The sequence below is a fragment of the Aythya ferina genome (genome assembly GCF_964211825.1).
Source record: "Aythya ferina genome assembly, chromosome: 3".
Classification (NCBI taxonomy): domain Eukaryota; kingdom Metazoa; phylum Chordata; class Aves; order Anseriformes; family Anatidae; genus Aythya; species Aythya ferina.
In genome coordinates, this window is record NC_140298.1 from 11,697,602 (window position 1) to 11,716,328 (window position 18,727).

At 41.9% G+C, this 18,727-nt stretch overlaps 1 protein-coding gene across 11 annotated transcripts in view; it reads right to left on the bottom strand.

Moving 5' to 3' along the window:
* EHBP1 (EH domain binding protein 1) overlaps nucleotides 1–18,727 on the bottom strand; it is a 208,708-nt gene that overhangs the window by 52,105 nt on the left and 137,876 nt on the right. For all 11 annotated transcript variants that reach the window (XM_084512769.1, XM_084512768.1, XM_084512767.1 and 8 more), the window contains one exon: nucleotides 17,249–17,392. In XM_084512769.1, coding sequence (XP_084368895.1) covers nucleotides 17,249–17,392 — 144 coding nt within the window. The remainder of the gene's footprint in view (nucleotides 1–17,248; nucleotides 17,393–18,727) is intronic.

The following is an 18,727-nucleotide window of genomic DNA, read 5'->3' on the forward strand; positions in this document are numbered from 1 at the left end:
CCTTGGCAACCTTCCCACCAGCCCAGCAACTGAGCATTCCGCACCTGCAAACGCTGGTAAGCGCTGCTGCTAAGTGCTATTTAGTTTAAGCAATCATTAATAAAACAAGCACAAAATACTAATTAGGTACATTTTACCCATTTCCATGTAAATTGTTTGTTTGTAGCTATTTACTCATCATTGTTCTCGGCACAATAGAAGAAATGCAAATGAATGAATCAGAATGCAGCCCTAATGGGACTTTCTGTTTATAACCATTAGCCCAGAGGTGTGCTGTAATTCAATCCTCAAGCAGCAAGATTTAGCCTCATTAACAGCTTGCATGGGCAGGTTACAACTCATAAAACCCTACAGTAAACAAAGCGTATGGACACAGCACAGTATCTTGCGCCTGAGTGACAGAATTCTGATTCCCTATCAGATTGCCTGGATTTACTTTTCTGCTCATGTCCTTACGCGAGAAAGATGATTTGGCCTGGGCCCTGCAGCAGGATGCACATCGCTTTGTTTGCTGGGTCTCACCCTGCAGCCTCCCAGAAGGTGCAGAGCAACAGTTCCGTCGGAAACTTCTTTGTGAGCGTTGGAAAGACAACTGGGAAGCTCCCCCTGCTACCATGTGCTGTAACAGATCAATTTAATTTAATTTATAGCCAGCCAACTGACGCGGAGACCGATTTTCCTCCAACCCACGGTATTGGGTAACGTGAATTATGTTGAATTTTACCTGAACTAAAACTGCTCACATCTCTACGACTTGTAATTCCCGGTATAGATGAACCTGTGGTTTTGATTTAAATGGGTTTTTAAAACGAACAGACACATTTTATTTTATTTTTTAACTAAGATTCCCACGTGGTTTAATGTCGAACTGCTCGATCCACCACCCCACACGTAAAATAAGGCCGGTTACGTGTTTGTGACAAATACGCCCTATGCCGAGAGCAGGCTGATGCTCCTCTCCCCTCCCTCCTCCTGCAGGAGAACCCGGATCCCGAATTATTAGCATAGTCATTAACATCCTGGGGATCTCCAAGCAAACACAGATTATTGTGGCTTGTGTTTGTGCTGATTAAGCCAATCATCACCAGCGGATAAGAGAAAACCGGCATATTTATTGCTTAAATTCAATTCGGGTGTTTGAACCATCGATTGCCGGGCTTGGCAGGGGAAAGGCTGCTGGAAGGAACAACGAAATGTAGAGCAGAAAAAGTACATAAACCACAGCGAGTGAGTTGGGAGTCACCGAACAATTACGAAAAAACAAATCAACCCCCCCTGGATTCTGGATAGGAAAGCGCTCAGGAGCAGTCTGCAGGCTTCAACTTACAGATTCTCCCGTCTGGAAAATAAAACAAGGAGGAGACGGAGGAGTTAAAGCCCACAAACAGAAGCTCTGCACCAAGAAAGGGAGATGCAAACACACAGGCAGCGATTTGTTCATTCTAGTTCAGTCTCAAAGAGAAAACAGGGTAAAATCTTTCACCCCTCTGCCACAAAGTTGACGTGCCAAAGCAATGTTAAAGTTTCCTCAGTCCCCCCCCGGCTACCGATTGCTTTGCAGTGGTCTAAAAATCTGCCACACGGATGCACAGCGAGTAAAACTTCACCATTTAAGGACAAACTCTTCACGAATAAGTAATGTAATTCCTTGTTTCCCTCCTATAAAAATGTATTGGTATGCAATTTTTATATTTCACAGTTCACCGCCATCTCGGCAAGCTTTCTTCCACTGCTTCAATGGTGCTACTTTTAATTTTATCCTCCTTAGTCCTAGTAATTAAAGTGATCAGCAGTGGCATCCCAACGGCTTTGACACAGCTACAACCCCCTAGCAGACTTCTGCTTTTAAGGGGAACGGGAAGAAAAAGGCCTGGAGTTTCATTTCACTGGAACAAGAAAATCAAGCTTCGCCAATCCTCAACTTTATCCAATTGTTCTTTCAGCAGCCTTTGGATCTTAAGAAACAAATAAGAAGGGCTGCCGTTAGGGGGTCCTTTTTGTACTCGCCGCAGACGTCAATGGCTGACACCACTTTGGCCAAAAACGATGCCCTGGATTTGTGAAGGTGAATTACGACGTGAAATGCTGGCGGAGCAGTCGCTGCGGTCAGCGCCCGTCCCGTGACGCTGCTCAGCACCAGCAGCAGCTGAGAGGAGAGCTGACCAACCCAGCCAGCAGCGAGCACGGCAGAGCCTTGCAGGGGGGGAAGGAAACCCACCCCCCATTAAAGCCCTTCTCCCTTAAATCACCAAATATCCCGCAATCTCCTCTCGTTTTGAACAAAAGGAAACAAATCCCAAAACACCCTACTGGGGATTTTCAGTCGCCCTTTGAGAGAATTTGGAGACGATCCTATCTGCGTTTGCACCACAAGCCTGATAATGAATTGTCCTTCCACTATTAAGAAAATAAATAAAACTGGCAAGCTGTATTTATTTTTTTTTTTGTTGCTTAAAAGGCAATTTCTTCACCGGGCTAGGACTGGGGGGAGTGTAAGTTAAAGATTTGGTGCTACTCCCCGGCACCACACTTACAACAGCACTGTGCCTGACGGGGGGAGCGATTCACGGAGCTGCAGGTTTCCAAATTGTCCGTGCTCTGCCCCGACATCTAAGAGAAAGAACTTGACTGCCACCTCTTTCATCATCAGACAGGAAGAACGGCTCTGTTATTAGCCATTCAGAAAGAAAAAGACTTCTGTGCTTGTCCAGAGGCAAGGATTACCAAAATGTACCTATTCAGTTCCTACAGAAGACAGAATAAAAATAAAAAAAATAAAATAAAATTACATGAGCTTTAAAGGTTTGCACAGGCTGGGTTTTGCTGTGACCTTGATTGGCTCTTGTTTGAGTAAATAGGATTTGGGATGAAACATTAAAACTGTTTAGCAGATCTTTTCAAACCATTTCAAACTTTTCTTATGTTGGTTTATAATATAACCAGACATGCTTGTAAATGGCCACACCTGCTCATTTCTCTGGGGATGGCCTGATCTCTGCCTTTTCTAACAAAGAAAGGACGGGGGGAAAAAAATCAGCCTTTCTTGTTGCAAAACAGAGTGGAAAGTCAAAATCTTTCTCAAGTTTGTCCCATCTGGTCAGATTAAATCTTTGATCACTCTGGGGACCACGGTTCTGTTTGGTCTCTACTACTGTTTCACAACAGCTCAGAATTAACACACAGGTACCAAGCAAAACATGAATCGCCCAGGACATGCACGATGTAAACAAAATTGCAGTGGGTTTGCCTTTTGGTATCCAGTTGGATCACAGGAAGGCATCAGCAATGAAAAGAAAGACATAAACATCTCCTCAATTCTCTGTCTTCTGCCTGGTGTCTGCATTGGCTGCTTTAGTACCAATAAGGCAGATGCATCTTGCTAATATTTTTCATGAACATAAAATACCGCAAGAAGTACCAAATCACTTGTCACACAGAAGAAGCTCACGATCTATGTCACTGATTGACTAATGAGACAAGGCAGGATGAAAGCAGCAGTTTCATCAGCAGCCCAACGTCCAGAACTGGGAGAAGCACAAACAATGTCATAGCAAAGCTGTCCCCTTCAGGAACAAATAAATAAAGAACAAAACCAAAAACAAGCAATAACATGGGCTTGTGGGGCTGCAAAATGGAAAACGGTTCCCTAAACCTAGGAGATATTTTTAAAATATGTCAGCCTCATTTTTTTTTTTTTTTCCAATATCACCTATTTTGTTCTGCATAACCTACGATTCATTTGGAACAGCATTTCTGGTGTGAAGAGTGCTGGCTTTAAACAAAACTGGTCATTTTATTCTTTGATCACGTAATTGGTAATTTAATTCTTCGCGTCATTGTGAAATGGTTAAATTCTCAGTTTCCTGAAAGACAAACATATATACATTTGGGAAAAATAAAATAAAAGACTGGCTGACTAAGTAAGTATCACCTTGTGCTTCATCCAAGGCCTCTTGCTGGTTGTCTGGCTGCTCTTTTGTAGGCAAAAAGGAGCTGAACGCTCTCTGGCTCCTTAGATCTGGCCCAACAAATGCACTGCCAGTCATGCACATGGATCCAGCTTAAAACCCAGTGTGAGCCTAAAAGAAGCTAGTCAAACTGGCACCTACTCATGCAGAAGGAGATAGATTTGTCATGACAGGCTGATTATTCAATGTAAAGAAACAGTTTAGCTTTTCTAATCTGGTACAAATACATCTTTCTCAGAGAAAAAAGTAAAAGGTCTAGCAGTTCAAGTATTTAAAGTAAAGAAACCAACAAAAAATTGTAACGTCAAAGTGAACCATAGGTATTTGTGCTGGTGCATTCTGCAAAACAGCCCCGCAGTTCTATTCAGATAAATAAGATTTAACCCGTTTAACCCCTTCGGGGCTGCGCGGCTCCGCCATGACCACGGCAAGCATTTCTATTTCGCGCTGCACTTGGCCGTACCGGCGGGTTTTTAAGGGCAGACCGAAGAGACGTAATTCCAAATCCCCCCTTTCCGTTTTCATCCTCTCCTCGGTTGCCTGCACTGATCCCAGGAGCGATGCCCTGGCGGCGAGCAGCGCGGCGGCGAGCGGCCGTCGGGAGAGCGGGTCTGAAACAAAAGCGACAGCCAAGCCCTCCACCAACTTCTTGCCCGGAATTTCCTCCGCTCGTGCAAGTTTGTGCTCTCCCTGCTATGTGTGCTGTAATTAAGGACAGCAATCACCTGAGGCGGTGGGCTCCCAGGGCTTGCTACGCCTGTCACCGGCACTGTCAACGCTAGTGGCGTTACCCACAAACGAGGTCTCAAAGGCGGAAAAATGGCCCGAAATCGTGCCGTCAGACGGGGCATCAAGTCTGATCTGGGATCAATAGTCTGAAACCGGCATTTTCGGTGCTTTTCACCAACCTAGCTACGGCCAGAAGGGAAAGAAGCTGCTTACTCATTGCAGGAGTCAACATTTGTAGAGTTCCACTTAAGGGATTTTCTCTTGTGTAAACTTGACTTTATAATTTAAAATAAAATAACAACAACAACAAAAAAAAACCACCACCCAGTCACGTTATGAAACAAAGAGTTTTGGCAGGCGGATCAGATGCTTGAGAGCAGCATCTTTCAGGCTGCCAGCCCGGGAAGCTTCCTCCTCGCTGGGGCAGCCGAAGGACATGCCCTCCTGAGGAATGCTTCACCAGCAGCACGGAGCAGGGTGGCTCCAAGTTTTTTTTTTCCTCCCCCCTTCCCTTAATTTTCAGGGGAGGGTGGTGGGATCACAGCCCGCTGGCATGTGCTCAGAATGTAAAGAACGAGTGCAAACCTTCCGCCTGCCCGGATCCTATTTTCCTGTGTGTATTTTTTTTTTTTTCTTTTTTTTTCTTTTTTTTTGAAAATGTCCTGCAAACTGCTGGCAGCTTGTTTTTAATGGAAAATACCAATCGCCTAGGATCTATACCTAGCCTTTTGCCAATAATGAGAAAACTTCACCTTCTGTCCCCAGCAATTCTTAGGAAATCTTTTGCTGTTATTCCTACAAATCCAATTACAGATTGTTGAGTAGCTAGTGGAGTAAGCTTATTGAGGAGTGTCACATCACTAAGTCGTGCGTATGTGTTTCAGTTTGTAATGTGGTCTGAGCCGCTGTAGAGGTGTCAACTTAAAATGCAAGTAAGTAGCAGAACAGGGCTAATCCCAGCCACTACTCCCCTGCAGCCAAATTGTAGCGCAATGAATGACAGTGGAAATGCAAAGATGCCACTGTGCTTATCACACACAGCCAGATGGTGGACCTGGATCAATGCACACATGCCACGATCAATGCATTTGATAAAGAATTAAGAAGAAAACTGTACATGTTATCAAAGAACTTGTACATGGCATAATTATGATTCTGCATGTGCTTACTGATGATATTGGAGACTCAGAGGCAGGTGATAATGAAACTGATAGGAAGAAATAGCTTAAAGGCTACAGCATATGGCCTCAGCACTAAGAAATCTTGTCAAATAGTTCAGAAAGCTTTTTTAACTGTTATTACAGGCTGCTCATAGTGCAAGCTGGTGGCAACGTTTTAATTTTTTTTTTTAAACCTGAAATGTCAAAAAGTTACAAAAGCTATACTTTTCCGAATGGCTCAGAAAATAATTAAGACGCTATTGTGTTTTAAACACGGCCAAAAAAAAATCACAGGTAGAGTCTGCGCTCACGGTTTTCGGTGGTGGTGGTTGGGCATTTTTTAAGCTATATAATTATGTCTTCCCCGACTCCGTGTTTTTACACTTTAAGGGGTCTTGTGGCAGTTTATAGAATGCATTTGGGTGACAATTTGCATTCGTCACGCTAATTTGTACAGATACAGTTTTGATATTAGTTCTCATCAAATGTATAGTATTTCCCTCTTACCATTTGTACTCTGCCGGCCGCGTTACAGCTACCTTGGATGTCAAAAAAAGTAATTAAAAAAATGTGGAAAATGGTATAAAGCAATAAAAAAAGGCATATACATTTATAGTGTATAAAAGGTACCTAAAATACAAATTCTCATGCTCCAGTTGATAGATGAGCTGTCTAATCAACGCCTGGACGTAACTTAAGTGCTCTCATTAGTGTGAAGGCCTTCAGGCTAAATAAGACTAAATCCCTTAAAAATTGCTTCTGCAATAGAAAAATCCCCCTTACCATTTTCCTCTGCCTAAATCATATCAATTAAAAAGAGAGAGAGGGAGGGGGAGCGAGAGAAGCATTTTCACATGACTTTGTTTTAGCTGACACTCCAAAAACTATCTCCTGAATCCAATTTAAAATGTTGCAGCGAAAAAAGTTCATTAGCAATTGAAGAAACAAAAAAATCATGCTGAGTTCAGTTTCTCTTTCACTTTAAACTCGGATCTTTAATCAGTGCTAAGGCGTATAATGCCCATTGAATCCTTTACCTTCACTTTTTTTTTTTTCCCCCCCAACCCCAAATATTTAATCAACAGTGCCCACTGCGGTTTTACGTTTAAATTTTATAATTTATCAAAACGAGCCTCTGGAAGGAAGAAGCACGCATTTTACTGAGTTGCTTTGCAGTGTGGCCCCCCCCAGCCCCAGAATTTCAATTTGTCCTGACAAACCATTGGGTATTAAACGCTAAAGGCACGCAGAGCGCATAAAGAACTGATGGCTTGATTAGCTCTTGTGGTGCGATTGAAGGAGCTGTCTCTCTCCCCGATTCTCCATTTTGAGAAACACTTTGATCTCTGTTCAAGTCAATTCATGAACATCAACTGACAAGACTGCATGAAACACCCCAATGGTTAGACCCAAACTCGGAGCAAACTATTTGGTTTCATTAAGGCTTCAGGAGAAGTGACCAGTGACAGTCCTTTCATTCCGGAGCCAACAGGCAAGTGACTATTTAAACTTTAATGTGCACAATGTACTGCTGAAGGCCACTACACCTATAGTCGGTCACTCAAGGATGAATGCCCGTACCTACTATTTTGTGACATGTGAACTGCTAAGTGCAGCTGCAGGCTCATTAACGTGTTTGCCGCGTTGTTTTCGCCACCGCGGGCTGACTCTCCGCATTTCCCGTGTGAGAAAGCAGCGCGTCCTCAAAGGGAGGCAGAACAGCGTGCGCCGCGTAAAACCCAGTTATTAAAAAAGATCACATTTCTAAATGCAGTCATTTACTACGTGTTTACGCCAACATAGAAGAAATGCTACCCATTCCAGCTGAAAATATAAAAGAACTTGAACCCCACCACCGACGGAACGCAGGGCGTTTGTCGGTGCGAGAGCTTTGCTACAGTCAACTATTTACATCGCTTTTCCCTTTTTTTTTTCTTTTTTTTTTTTTTTTTTGAGCTGCCCTTTCCAAAGAGTCCCACTTCAAAGAGCTGTTTTTTTGCTCCGGTTCCTGTCAATGCAGGTCAGAAACACCAGAGTGGAAAGTGGCTGCAGTGCCGTGGCACAAAGAGTCTCTGCGGCCGAAATCAAACAAAGCCCAATTAAACTGATCATAACGTCCCAGTGAACACAAGGAAGCTCACCTGGTATTTCTGGACTTCTTGTGTGAATTCCCAACTCTACTCAGTACTTGGTACTATAATTACCCTGACCAAAATACTGTGAAATTACTGCTCTGATCTACTAATGGCTGCAAAAAATCAAGCCGTCGTGGTTTCATGCCAAGGGGCCGTAGCAAGGTGGCGCAATGCTTTCCGACAGAGACGACAACTTCTAAAAACTCAAAAGGGAAAATTAACGGGATGTGGTTTATGTTGCCAAGGCCTGTTCATTAATTACCAATTTAATCACTGCTGGAGGCATGACATTACAAAAATCTGGCTGAAAGTTCTAATAGATTATGAAGACCACCTAAGAAGAGTGACCAAGAAATGTACAAAACAATTAATACTGTTTCACTGCTATCAAAGACACTCAGATTATTTTACATCAAGTGAAGCAAAAGAATTAGTAGCTTCACAGTGCCACCACTAGGAACTGTAAATACAATGGCACACAATTAGTAATGCACATGTGACTTTTCGTTCAAGGCATATATCCTTGGGAAAGCCAGAACATGATAAGGAGAACAAAAGAAACATTTTTAAATGAAATGAATAAAGATTTTAACTCTACCCTCGTGCATGCTGAGCAATAACAGAATAGGCGATGCAAAATACAGCTCTAAGTGATGGCGATATCATCCTGGGATTCACAACAGCGTGTACTGAACATCCGCACAGAAAATGCCCACAGTTATTAGCAGCAATATAAAAAGAGCATTCGAGATGCTAAGAAAGCCGGGTCTCGCCTCACACACAAAAGAGGGGCTCTGAAACACCAAGACCTTTTTTTTTTTTTTTTTTTTTTGGCTAAGGTTTGTAATCAGAGAGAAAATATTTCAAGTTTTTGAACTGATGATCTGAAAATTCAGTTAATAAACCAACAGCATATTTTCTGGGAGCACGCGTGTTAATGCTATGGCTGCAGACTACACAGCACCTGGAATTAACACACATATAATAAACAACTGCATATTTATATTTAGATGCTTAACTGGTGTAAGTAGACGGAGCTTATGGAAATAACACCAAGAAAATTCAACTGAGAATCTCAAGCATTTATATAGAAAACCCAAACTGCGTAACGTTTGTCTTGCACTATCAAAGGTTCCGCTTTATTCATGAAATCCCTCCCGGTATACAACTGACAGTGCATACTAATTCTTCTTAGAACTACATTTACTTGCCCTAATTGATTTATTTTCCCAGCTACGTAAGGTGCTTGTCCACGTCACTATTTCTGTACAGAGAAATATCACAATTTCATAGTCAGGAAGTGCTTAAACTGATTAAATACGAAGTCAGAAGACACAGAGCCTTCTTGGAAACTTATGGAGTATTTTTATTTTTCATGTATTGAGTGATGGTAAATAAAACAACTTGTTTGTTCTTGCCATCAAGGAAACGCGATCAGACTATCTCAACCTTCGCATGTCATCATAAAGAAGTAAATATCAGTTCAGTCGTGGTTTTGAAGTGTTCAGTCAGCAGGTCTGACCTTCATTTAAAGAAAAGTAGATTGTTAAAACAGCTATAAAACTTGGAATGCTCATGAAATGTAAATACTATACAGCATAGTCTTATCAGCTTAAACCATATTTAACCACTTTATAGTGGCATACATACAAGACATATAAATGAACAACGGGGAATAAGTTACCAAAGCTCAGGGATTACCAAAATAATGTTCAATCTTTTTACCAATTAGATGGTAACTGCTTCTTTGTAATCTCGAGAAGATCTAGTGATCATATCTAAATCTGGTCACAATTATCAGCATGACAGGCTAGGTTTTTTTCAATCAATATTTTCCAATTAATATTAAAAGACCAAGGTTGCCAGCTGCAAAGTCCTCCACCTCAATAAATGTATGTTAGATGTTTAATTAATAAAGACCAACTTTGCTCTCTCAAAACCAAAAGCACCATAGGCATAACTTTGGTGAGTTCTCTTAAATGAATTAATACTATATCACCTTGGTCACAGGCATTTATTTTCCAGTGAAGGAGACTGCAAAAATTCCACTGATGATCTAGATGCCTTTCCTAGGGCGATATAAGTAAGGATTCTGGTTTCAGGTAGAAATAAATATATCTGAATAAAGCTATCTGGTGCTCATTTTCAACAAACTGTTGAAAAATTTGGAGGAAAGAATAGTTGCAGCGCTAACTTGACTTTAAGGCATCTTGCAAATTAAAATGTCCTTTTTTGTTGTATACTCTACACTTGCATTCTGTGCCACCTCTGTTCAGGTTGACCACAGTATACTTTTTGGTCACACAGCAGAGCTTATTTGCTCAGAGATGCAGGAAGGTTATCGGAGGACATGATCAATAAATCAAACTGTTTAATAAAGCTTTTTTTTTTTCTGAGCACTTGTTCAGAGAAATCATGCTTTATTTTTATTTCATTGCAGATGGAATATGCTGTGTCTGTGCAAATGTACGGAATCAGAATTAAAGAATATACAAATTCATCTCATTTTAGGTTTTGTCCGTTTCTGGAGCTTTTCTAAAAAGCTTTTTCCATTTCCACCCAGCCACCATGGACGTAAAAAAACAGTTATCACTTTGCACTCAAATATTTATGAAAATGAAAAGTAATGGGCAAAACAGATTGACACCTGAAGTAGAAAGAGCTTATTAAATATGAATTAGATACAGCCGCAACAAGTCCTTTGAGGAAGTGAGTAATAAAAAGTGATATTCTGAACAGAAAGAAACAATCTCATGGCATAACCCTTTCCTGCTGCCCTCTGTGTTCAGGCTGCGTTTGCATGGCTGGAGGTAAGAGCTCTTTGGTGAGGTGCTTCATATCTCCAAGTTCTACTACAAAAGCTGAAGATAGTCCTCAGTGCTCTTTCAAGCTTTATATATATATATATACCTATACATATATATATTCAGGCAGCTATAGCTGTCATTCAACTTGAATAAATATTAAATAATGGTGGTGGAAATAAGGAAGCCCAAATCTTTCTGCGCAGAGAACAGGCCAGCAACAGTTGTGTTTAGGCACAGCAGCAGTGTCAGGCCTGCTCTCTGAACACACTCCTGCAGATTATATTAATATGCTTTTAAACCCCTGTTTTACACATGGAGTCCCTCACAATTTTTTAATCATCTTCACAATGCCGTTGTGAAGAAATAATTACTGTTTTCCTGTTTCACGAGAGGCAAAAGACAGAGCAGTTCCCTCTGGGTATCACAATATTGAACTCCTGCATCCCAGAACCTGTGCGAGATCTGAAATACAAAAGGTCTTTGGCCAAAACCATGTGAGGGGCCCAGTCCTGCACCTAAATTCACTCAGGAGGAATCCTCAGCTCATGCAGAACCCAAATAACTTCAGGACTGATCTGTGGCTCGCGTTAGGAAGACGAACACAACCTTTCCCGGATGAGCACCACTTCTCATGAAGGCCGTGCTGTACGGTGTTCTCCACTGAAGCTGTCTGCCTTGCAAAAACCAGTTAAAAGTCTTTGACACGTGCTTTAGGAGATGCCAGAAACAAGACTGCTGGGCATAACCTTAATTAGCCTTGCCGTGGCACGGCCTTCTCCTGTCCCCCGATCTCGCCCACCTTCCGCCTGGAGCTGAGCTCTGCCCGGTGGTGTTCAATACTTTGGGGTATTTTCCCTGTTCGATACGCAGACCCATCAATATGTAGCGCCAGGCTTTACTCTGCAATATTCAAATCCTGCTCTGTGGGCAGAATTATTAATTTCTTCAAGGGCTTTTCTACAGAGCTCATCACTACGGTATTTAAGCGCCTCAAAAGCATTAATCACATTCCCTTCTCCCAACACCCCGTGGTGGTGTTATTACCCTGTTCTTCGGCTGAGAACTGAGACGGAGAGATCCCGCTAAAAGGATCTAACGCTGGATGCTCACTCTGGGAAGCCTATTACCTGCTTTTTTTTCAGCATACTAAGCTTTATGCAGCCCTTTCTATGGCTAAAGCACAGCTCCAACTGATTTCCCTGACGGACCCGGATGCCCAGTGCATCTGCAAATTAAACCTTCACCTCAAATGGCCATCCAGAGAGGAAGGATGCACAATTAATGACCACGAGGAGGAAGCTTGGTTCGGGAGAGTTTGCAGCACCGATGAGGAACTCGGAGGCGAAGGCAACATTACATTTAAATCTTTTGAGAGCCTTCACCATGACCTCAGCCTTTCGCTCCTCGCCATCGCTGCTTCGCTGGCCGTACACCTTCCACTTCTGCAACCAGAAGGACAGAGGTCCTCTGGACAAACAGCCTGCTACGTCACCTCAGTCCTCGGAGCTAAATGAGACACGATTGCTTTGGGGAAAATAGTATGTGATCACATAATTAAAGACTGCATCATAATGCATATACACAAAGGAGGTTAATTAAAGTTGCCTGCACATTTCTTAACTCCTAATTCCTTTCTCTGTAATCACCCTGACTCCACAACCATCACCATTGGAGTTTACAGAGCCAATGACAGCTGCAGTAAATTTCCATTCTTTGTGCGGACCAGTCATTAAAGAAGAAAAAGACAAACGCTTTGCCACTGGCCTTCGCAGCTATTTGCTGACAGTGGAGTTCGGCCGAGATTCAACAACTACGGGCTCCACTCTGCATCTGGCAAGTCAGGATTTCCTGCTGGAAAGCCCCTTCGGCCCTGCACCTCCTCGGCACTTCCAGCTTGCCTTGGACCCCTCTAACCTGCCACTTGGCCACGGAGGTAGCACTTTACAGCATCCCATGCACACAAGGCCCCTGTGTTAACAGCCATCACTGCAAGGCTGTATTTTACAGTGGCTGCTGGGAGAGCTGACGTCCATCCTAGCACTGTGATATTCATCACGAGACGAGGCGAGTTACATAAAAATGACTAAGCTAATAAAAAGGCTCTCCTGGTTAAAAGCTGAGTGATTACAGCTGCTACACCAGATTGGGAATGACAGAAGCATCTCGTAAAAGAGTCACTGCATGCACACCTACATCAAGAAAGCGAGAAGAAAGGCTGAGCTATTTGTAAATCTACCAGGGAGAAAGGCATCCAGAAGGGGATCAGTAAGTCTGTTAGTCTGCTCATACAGCTCTTCAGTTAACTCTTCCAGTCTCCAAAAGGCTGCATCAATTTTAAGGATCCTCCCTCCTATGATCCTCCCAGCCCATAAGCATGCTTTCAAGCCGTTCCTGACCAATGTAGTCTCTTCTCAGACTTCAAATACCTGCCTACAGGCTTACATACCTCTGTACAGGCTGGCACACACACAGCTTGCAGATTTAAGCCTTCTTGAGAAGCACTAGGGGAGCAGATCTAACAGTGGAAAAATTTCTCCCATGCTGCAAGGAGGGAAGCAATAGGAGAAAAGAAAAGGGGCTGGTATGCTGTGGATGGAGGAAAGCAAGCAGAGAAGGAGGTCTGAATCAGGTGGATTGATGACAGGGATAGGAGATGGTGGGGCAGAAGGCACAAAGGGAAGAGGTCTAAGGCAAGAAAGTGTAAAGAAAGCAACTATTAAGGAAGAAAAGTTAAAAAGTAGAGAAAGGGCAGTTTAAATGGACAGTATGGTAAGATGAATATAGTGGGAGAGAGAAGAAAAAAATGAAGCATAGAAGGGGAAGAGGATACAGCTTGGGATACAATGAGAAACACATGATTCAGAGGAAAATGGGAGCGAGCCAAGAGGTATATGAGCAAATTCAATGCCTTCTGCTCCCGTAACCTCACTGATTTCTGAGTTACAAAGAAAAATTAAAAAAAAAAAGCACACGAGACTATCGCTATGGGCCTAACCGCACCCCAGAGCACAAACATCAGCAGATGAAGACACTTAGCACAACGAGTCAGGTGAGCTTACACCAGGAAGCTCGTATTTATGGCCACGGAACAACCTTGGAAATTTCCTCCCTTCTGATGACCTCACGCAGCAACACAACCCCACACACCGTACATTGTTCTCACCTGTTTACTTAGAAAACAGCAATTCAGAGTTCTCACATGGCAAATGGAAAGTAGCACAGCAAAGCCTACGAGACAGGATTTTCAAAAGTAACTAATGACACTGCAGGCTTAACTGGGGTTGCTGGTTCCCAAAGGCTGGGCTGCCTGCAGCTCTTTTCACGAAGGTGTCAACGAAGGTGTAACTGCAAACTTGATGAGTGACGTTTCAAATTATTGGACTCCCTTTTTTAAAGTTTTCTTGTTGAAAAATGAACTCTTCCTATTTCAAACCATTTTCTCTTCTCAAGTCATCCCAAAAAGCAGCCTAACTCAACTCACATTACGAACTGTTGATTCTGGTTATCATAACTGCCGCGGGGCTACCACACTGCACATTATTGCGCCCAGGTTGCAACTCTGCTAAAATGCAACTAGAAGAAGATGCTTGAATAGAAGTTCTTCTTATTAACTTTAATAACCAGAAAACACTGAACAGTCTGTGCTATTTTCCAACAAGCAAATAAGCAATGGCAAATAAGTAAACTGGCATGACCACACCACACTGAAAGATCTCCTCTCTATGAAGATCAAATCTGTTGAAAAAAAAAATCAACGTATCTTACCATCTACATATGTTAATGCATACATGCATACAGTATGTCACTTTTATATAGCACATCAAATAGGAATACTATACCAGTATCCATTCAAGACATCCCCTTTCAAATACACATTTCCCACTGAAATGCATTCAGAGAACGCTGAGCTTGGAAAGCCAAGTGCTCAAAAGTAAGAAAATGTCCAGGTTACCTTAGCTATAAATCCTTGCATTGGTTCTCATTTCATATAGTCTTTAGTGTGGACTCCATTTTTTCTACAGAGTGCTTTACTTTTTCAGTGGCCATGACTGAAAATGTTAATTGTGTGAACAACACTTCACTAACTCACTTTACCCTCCTCGTTCACCGTGTGCCCTACACCTTGTTTAAAATATACTATTTCAACATTTCTCTGAACACACAAATATTAACTTCTCTCAGGGCTCTTCACTATTGTGTCTAAGAGCTTCCAAACTACATCTCCACAACCCCTTCCAACCGAGGAGCTTTTGCTGTCCTTATGTTACAGTCAGCTGAAGCAAAGAGTGCCCATGACCTGTTTGCTCAGAGGACCCAGGACTTCAGAGGGGCTCACAGCACAGCTCTCCTTGACTTGGCTACAGCTGGGTGCATTCTAAGCTTCCATAAACCCATCCCCAATAATCTTGGTTTGGAAATTAGAAATCAGAGAACCTGCCAACTTGAATATGTTGAGTTCAAGGTACCATCTCTCAACACTTTAAAGGGGGAATGAGACTTGGGCTCTGCAGAGCAGCACGAAGAGACAACCCTTCTTTCTCTTGCAGGTTTCCATCTAATTCATTTTTCAGCTGCTCTAACAAATGAAATAAGGTCCCATGGATATCCAGCTGCCCAAGCTTTACAAGCCTGGCTCACCCTGAAAGCTCTGTCCCTGTCTCCTACCATTCAGCTGGATTTTGTGGCACAGACACAGTCTTCATTACTCTCTGACTTCACATCACCATCTACCTCCGTGCCATCTACCTGGGGCATCTCTCCTCCGCATGCCAGCACAGCAGCTCCTTCTTTTCTTCCCGTTTGGATTTCATCAGCAGGAGGAGTTTGAGTCTAAGAGAGAAAGTTTTGCTTTCCAGTACTATGATCTGCATCAGAATGGACCCTGATCACCAGGAGAGCAACAGTAAAAGACATTCATGCTGTGCTGTGCCCATGCGGACAATTTTTACTGACACTTACAAACTTTTCCAAACTTCAAGGCTCTCTAATGATCTTGTGCTATTAACACAACTTTAACTGTTTTGAACAGACTTTTCAAGGGGATGGAACCTTTTTCCCATAAGACATTTTGAACATGGATAAAGCAGTCACCCAATCTAATTCAGGGAAATGGTTGAATAGGCTCTTTTTTTTTGAGGTTCAGAAAAAAAAAATACCCTAAGGCAAAGAGCTGACGTGGAAAATTTCAGCTCAAACAATTAAATACTAGCAAAGTTACAAAAACTTCAAAACTAGGGGCTTGTAATAAGAAAATGTTGGGCAACTTTAATTACAGTTATTTCTGTCTGAATAGCCAGTCATCTATAGCATCCCTCTAATGCTGCTTGGTATATGAAAAACTGTTTAAAAAAATAAATCCAAAGTTATATTTACCCTATACTATACTTATCTAGGAAAAAGTTATATACAAAACAATCACAGCATTTTCTATGTCATTGTATTATCATTAGACAACTAAGATGTGTGTACATGTATGAATATATTTTGAAGAAAAAAAAGAAATGTTTGCCAGTTTGGAGGGGAATCGTCTATGGAAAAAAAGGTCCAGCATGGACCCAAGATAGTTGAGAGGATGAAATGAGATGTGTAAAATCACTGTCTTCATTTTCTGATCGTGTGATCCCATTTATGTAAAAAGCTGAATCTGCCCCTCAGGACTAGCCTCTGAAAGATGTGAATCAGTAAAAACTCAAGCCTTTCTCTGTATCATTATTTTTCAGTTACATTTACATTCTTAGTTGCCAGTACCGTCTCTAATGCACAATAGTTCGAATCACAAAACCCACATTGCAAAGGTTTGCATAAAAATTAATTAGCTTTCATCTCCAGAGAGTACGCATCCTTCCAGGTCACCACTGAGGCCACTGGAGGTGCAACCATAGCTGCTTCAACATTGGAGCTCATTCCCCGGCTCCACTTTCCCATCTCCCCAGCATAATCAACTTTCGTGATAAAAAGGAATTGTTCCATCAACTCTTTTACAAGACTGTCACAAGCAGCCTCATTCAGTGCACTACCACTTACGAAGCAGCAAGTAGTTGACATCACAGGCTTGGGGAATGCATTTACATTAACTGAAAAAAGAGAAGTAATCAAAAATAGCATAAATTACTCCACTATCATTTAACAAGTAACTTTTGTTTTTCATCCCATTAGAAACTGCAGTGCCAATCAAAGAAGGTGCTCCCAGACCTCTGCTTCCAGTGAAGTCTAAGGCATCTGTCTGCTGGCCGTAGCAGCAGGAGAAACACTCTTTTCAAGTGAACTGAGGGTACACGACACATCACAGCACTGGGGCACTGAGCGTGGAAAAGAAATATTCTGCCAAGACTACTTGCAGAACCGTTTTCAAAACACATGGATGCGTACGTAAAAACACCACAAAAACATAAGCATGTACAGTAAATGTTAATTGTGTAAAAACTGCCATATTGGCCAGTATTTCTTACATCATTCAGCTGCTTATTGCGGGCTGGGATGATCGTATTCGTTAGCTGCTTGTTCCCTGCCTTTAAAGCTGCATCTCTTCTTGCTTGCTCAAGCAGAACTCTTGCTCGTTCTTTAAGTTCTTCCTGTCTTGACAACATTCGTTGCTTAAAAATAAAGAAATATAATTAACAGCACGGCAGCCTCAGGGTATTTAACATTTATACAGTAGTTAACAGCCAGGAGCCTTCCTATATAATAAAGGTCAGGAGTCACACGGACTGCAGCTTCATGAGGTGACAGCATTCTACAGAAATGAAAAGTAAAGATGATCAAAATGTAAAATAAAATAAAAAAAAAAACTCATAGGCCTTTATAATGCAAATAGACTTCCCTCCCCTTAAAACTTAATTTCTATCAACATTTAATGCCTTTAAACTGCAACCGTGGAAAAAAAATAATTGGCTTCATGGAAGCTAACTATGTTAAATATACCATGTGTTTACTTATTTACTTTAATATGTATGCAAATATAATGCTTTGTTGGCTACTTATATGGGTATCGCTCATTTATAACTTAAAATTGAACACAAAGAGGCTGGGTACAAAGCAAGACAACCTGCAAAAATATCTGCTTCTCCTTCATATATGTGAACATCCACCAGAAAGTCCATGCTTTGTACACGCAAATGATTATACCGCAGAGCAGAAAGAACAGAAAGGGGACTTCTGCGAAATGAGCTCCCATACATATAAACTCCCACGTGCTGACTTCTTAGTCAGGCTCAGCCGTGAGGACTCTAGGAAAATGCATCTCTGGGCCTTTGGATGAGCTGGAAGCGATGCTGCAGGTTGTGCTCCTCCGACTACGTGGAAATGGAAACAGCTGAGACTCATCAATGACTACGTGTTCACAGTTAAGACTGAGACTCACATCTGAGATTTTATTACCATGTGCAAATGCACAGAAGATTAATAACAGACAAAAGTCTTTAAAGCCATCTTGTCCTACAACCTTGCACATGCAAAGCTCCGCACGGAAGACATCCTGTATCTCCCTGCTGCATTACTCTGGGGGCCAAACTGTTCCTTTCTCATCTAGTACACAAGGATAGAGACAAAAAAAAAAAGTCATGAGTCTTCACCGATGAAAAGAAAGAAATTAGCTGGCTTTAGAACTAATATTTGGCCATCACCTATCCATGAGCTGCTTCCCTTGCAATAAAATGAATCCTCGTGGTGCTTACTTGAGAAAAAATGTAAAAAGGTTTGAAGCAATCCGTAACACTGGCTGTATTCTTCTTCTCTTATCACAGCTGATGGCACAAAGCCCAGCGAAGCCAAAACTAACGAATGTTCTTCACAGGAGTAAAATTATAAGCCTGGCTTGGGATTTTTGTAAACAGAGTTGATAACATTTCTAACATATTTTTGTGGTGATATTATTTACTGATAACGCTCAGCATTTATATAATATTCAACTTTCATCCTCACAACAAATC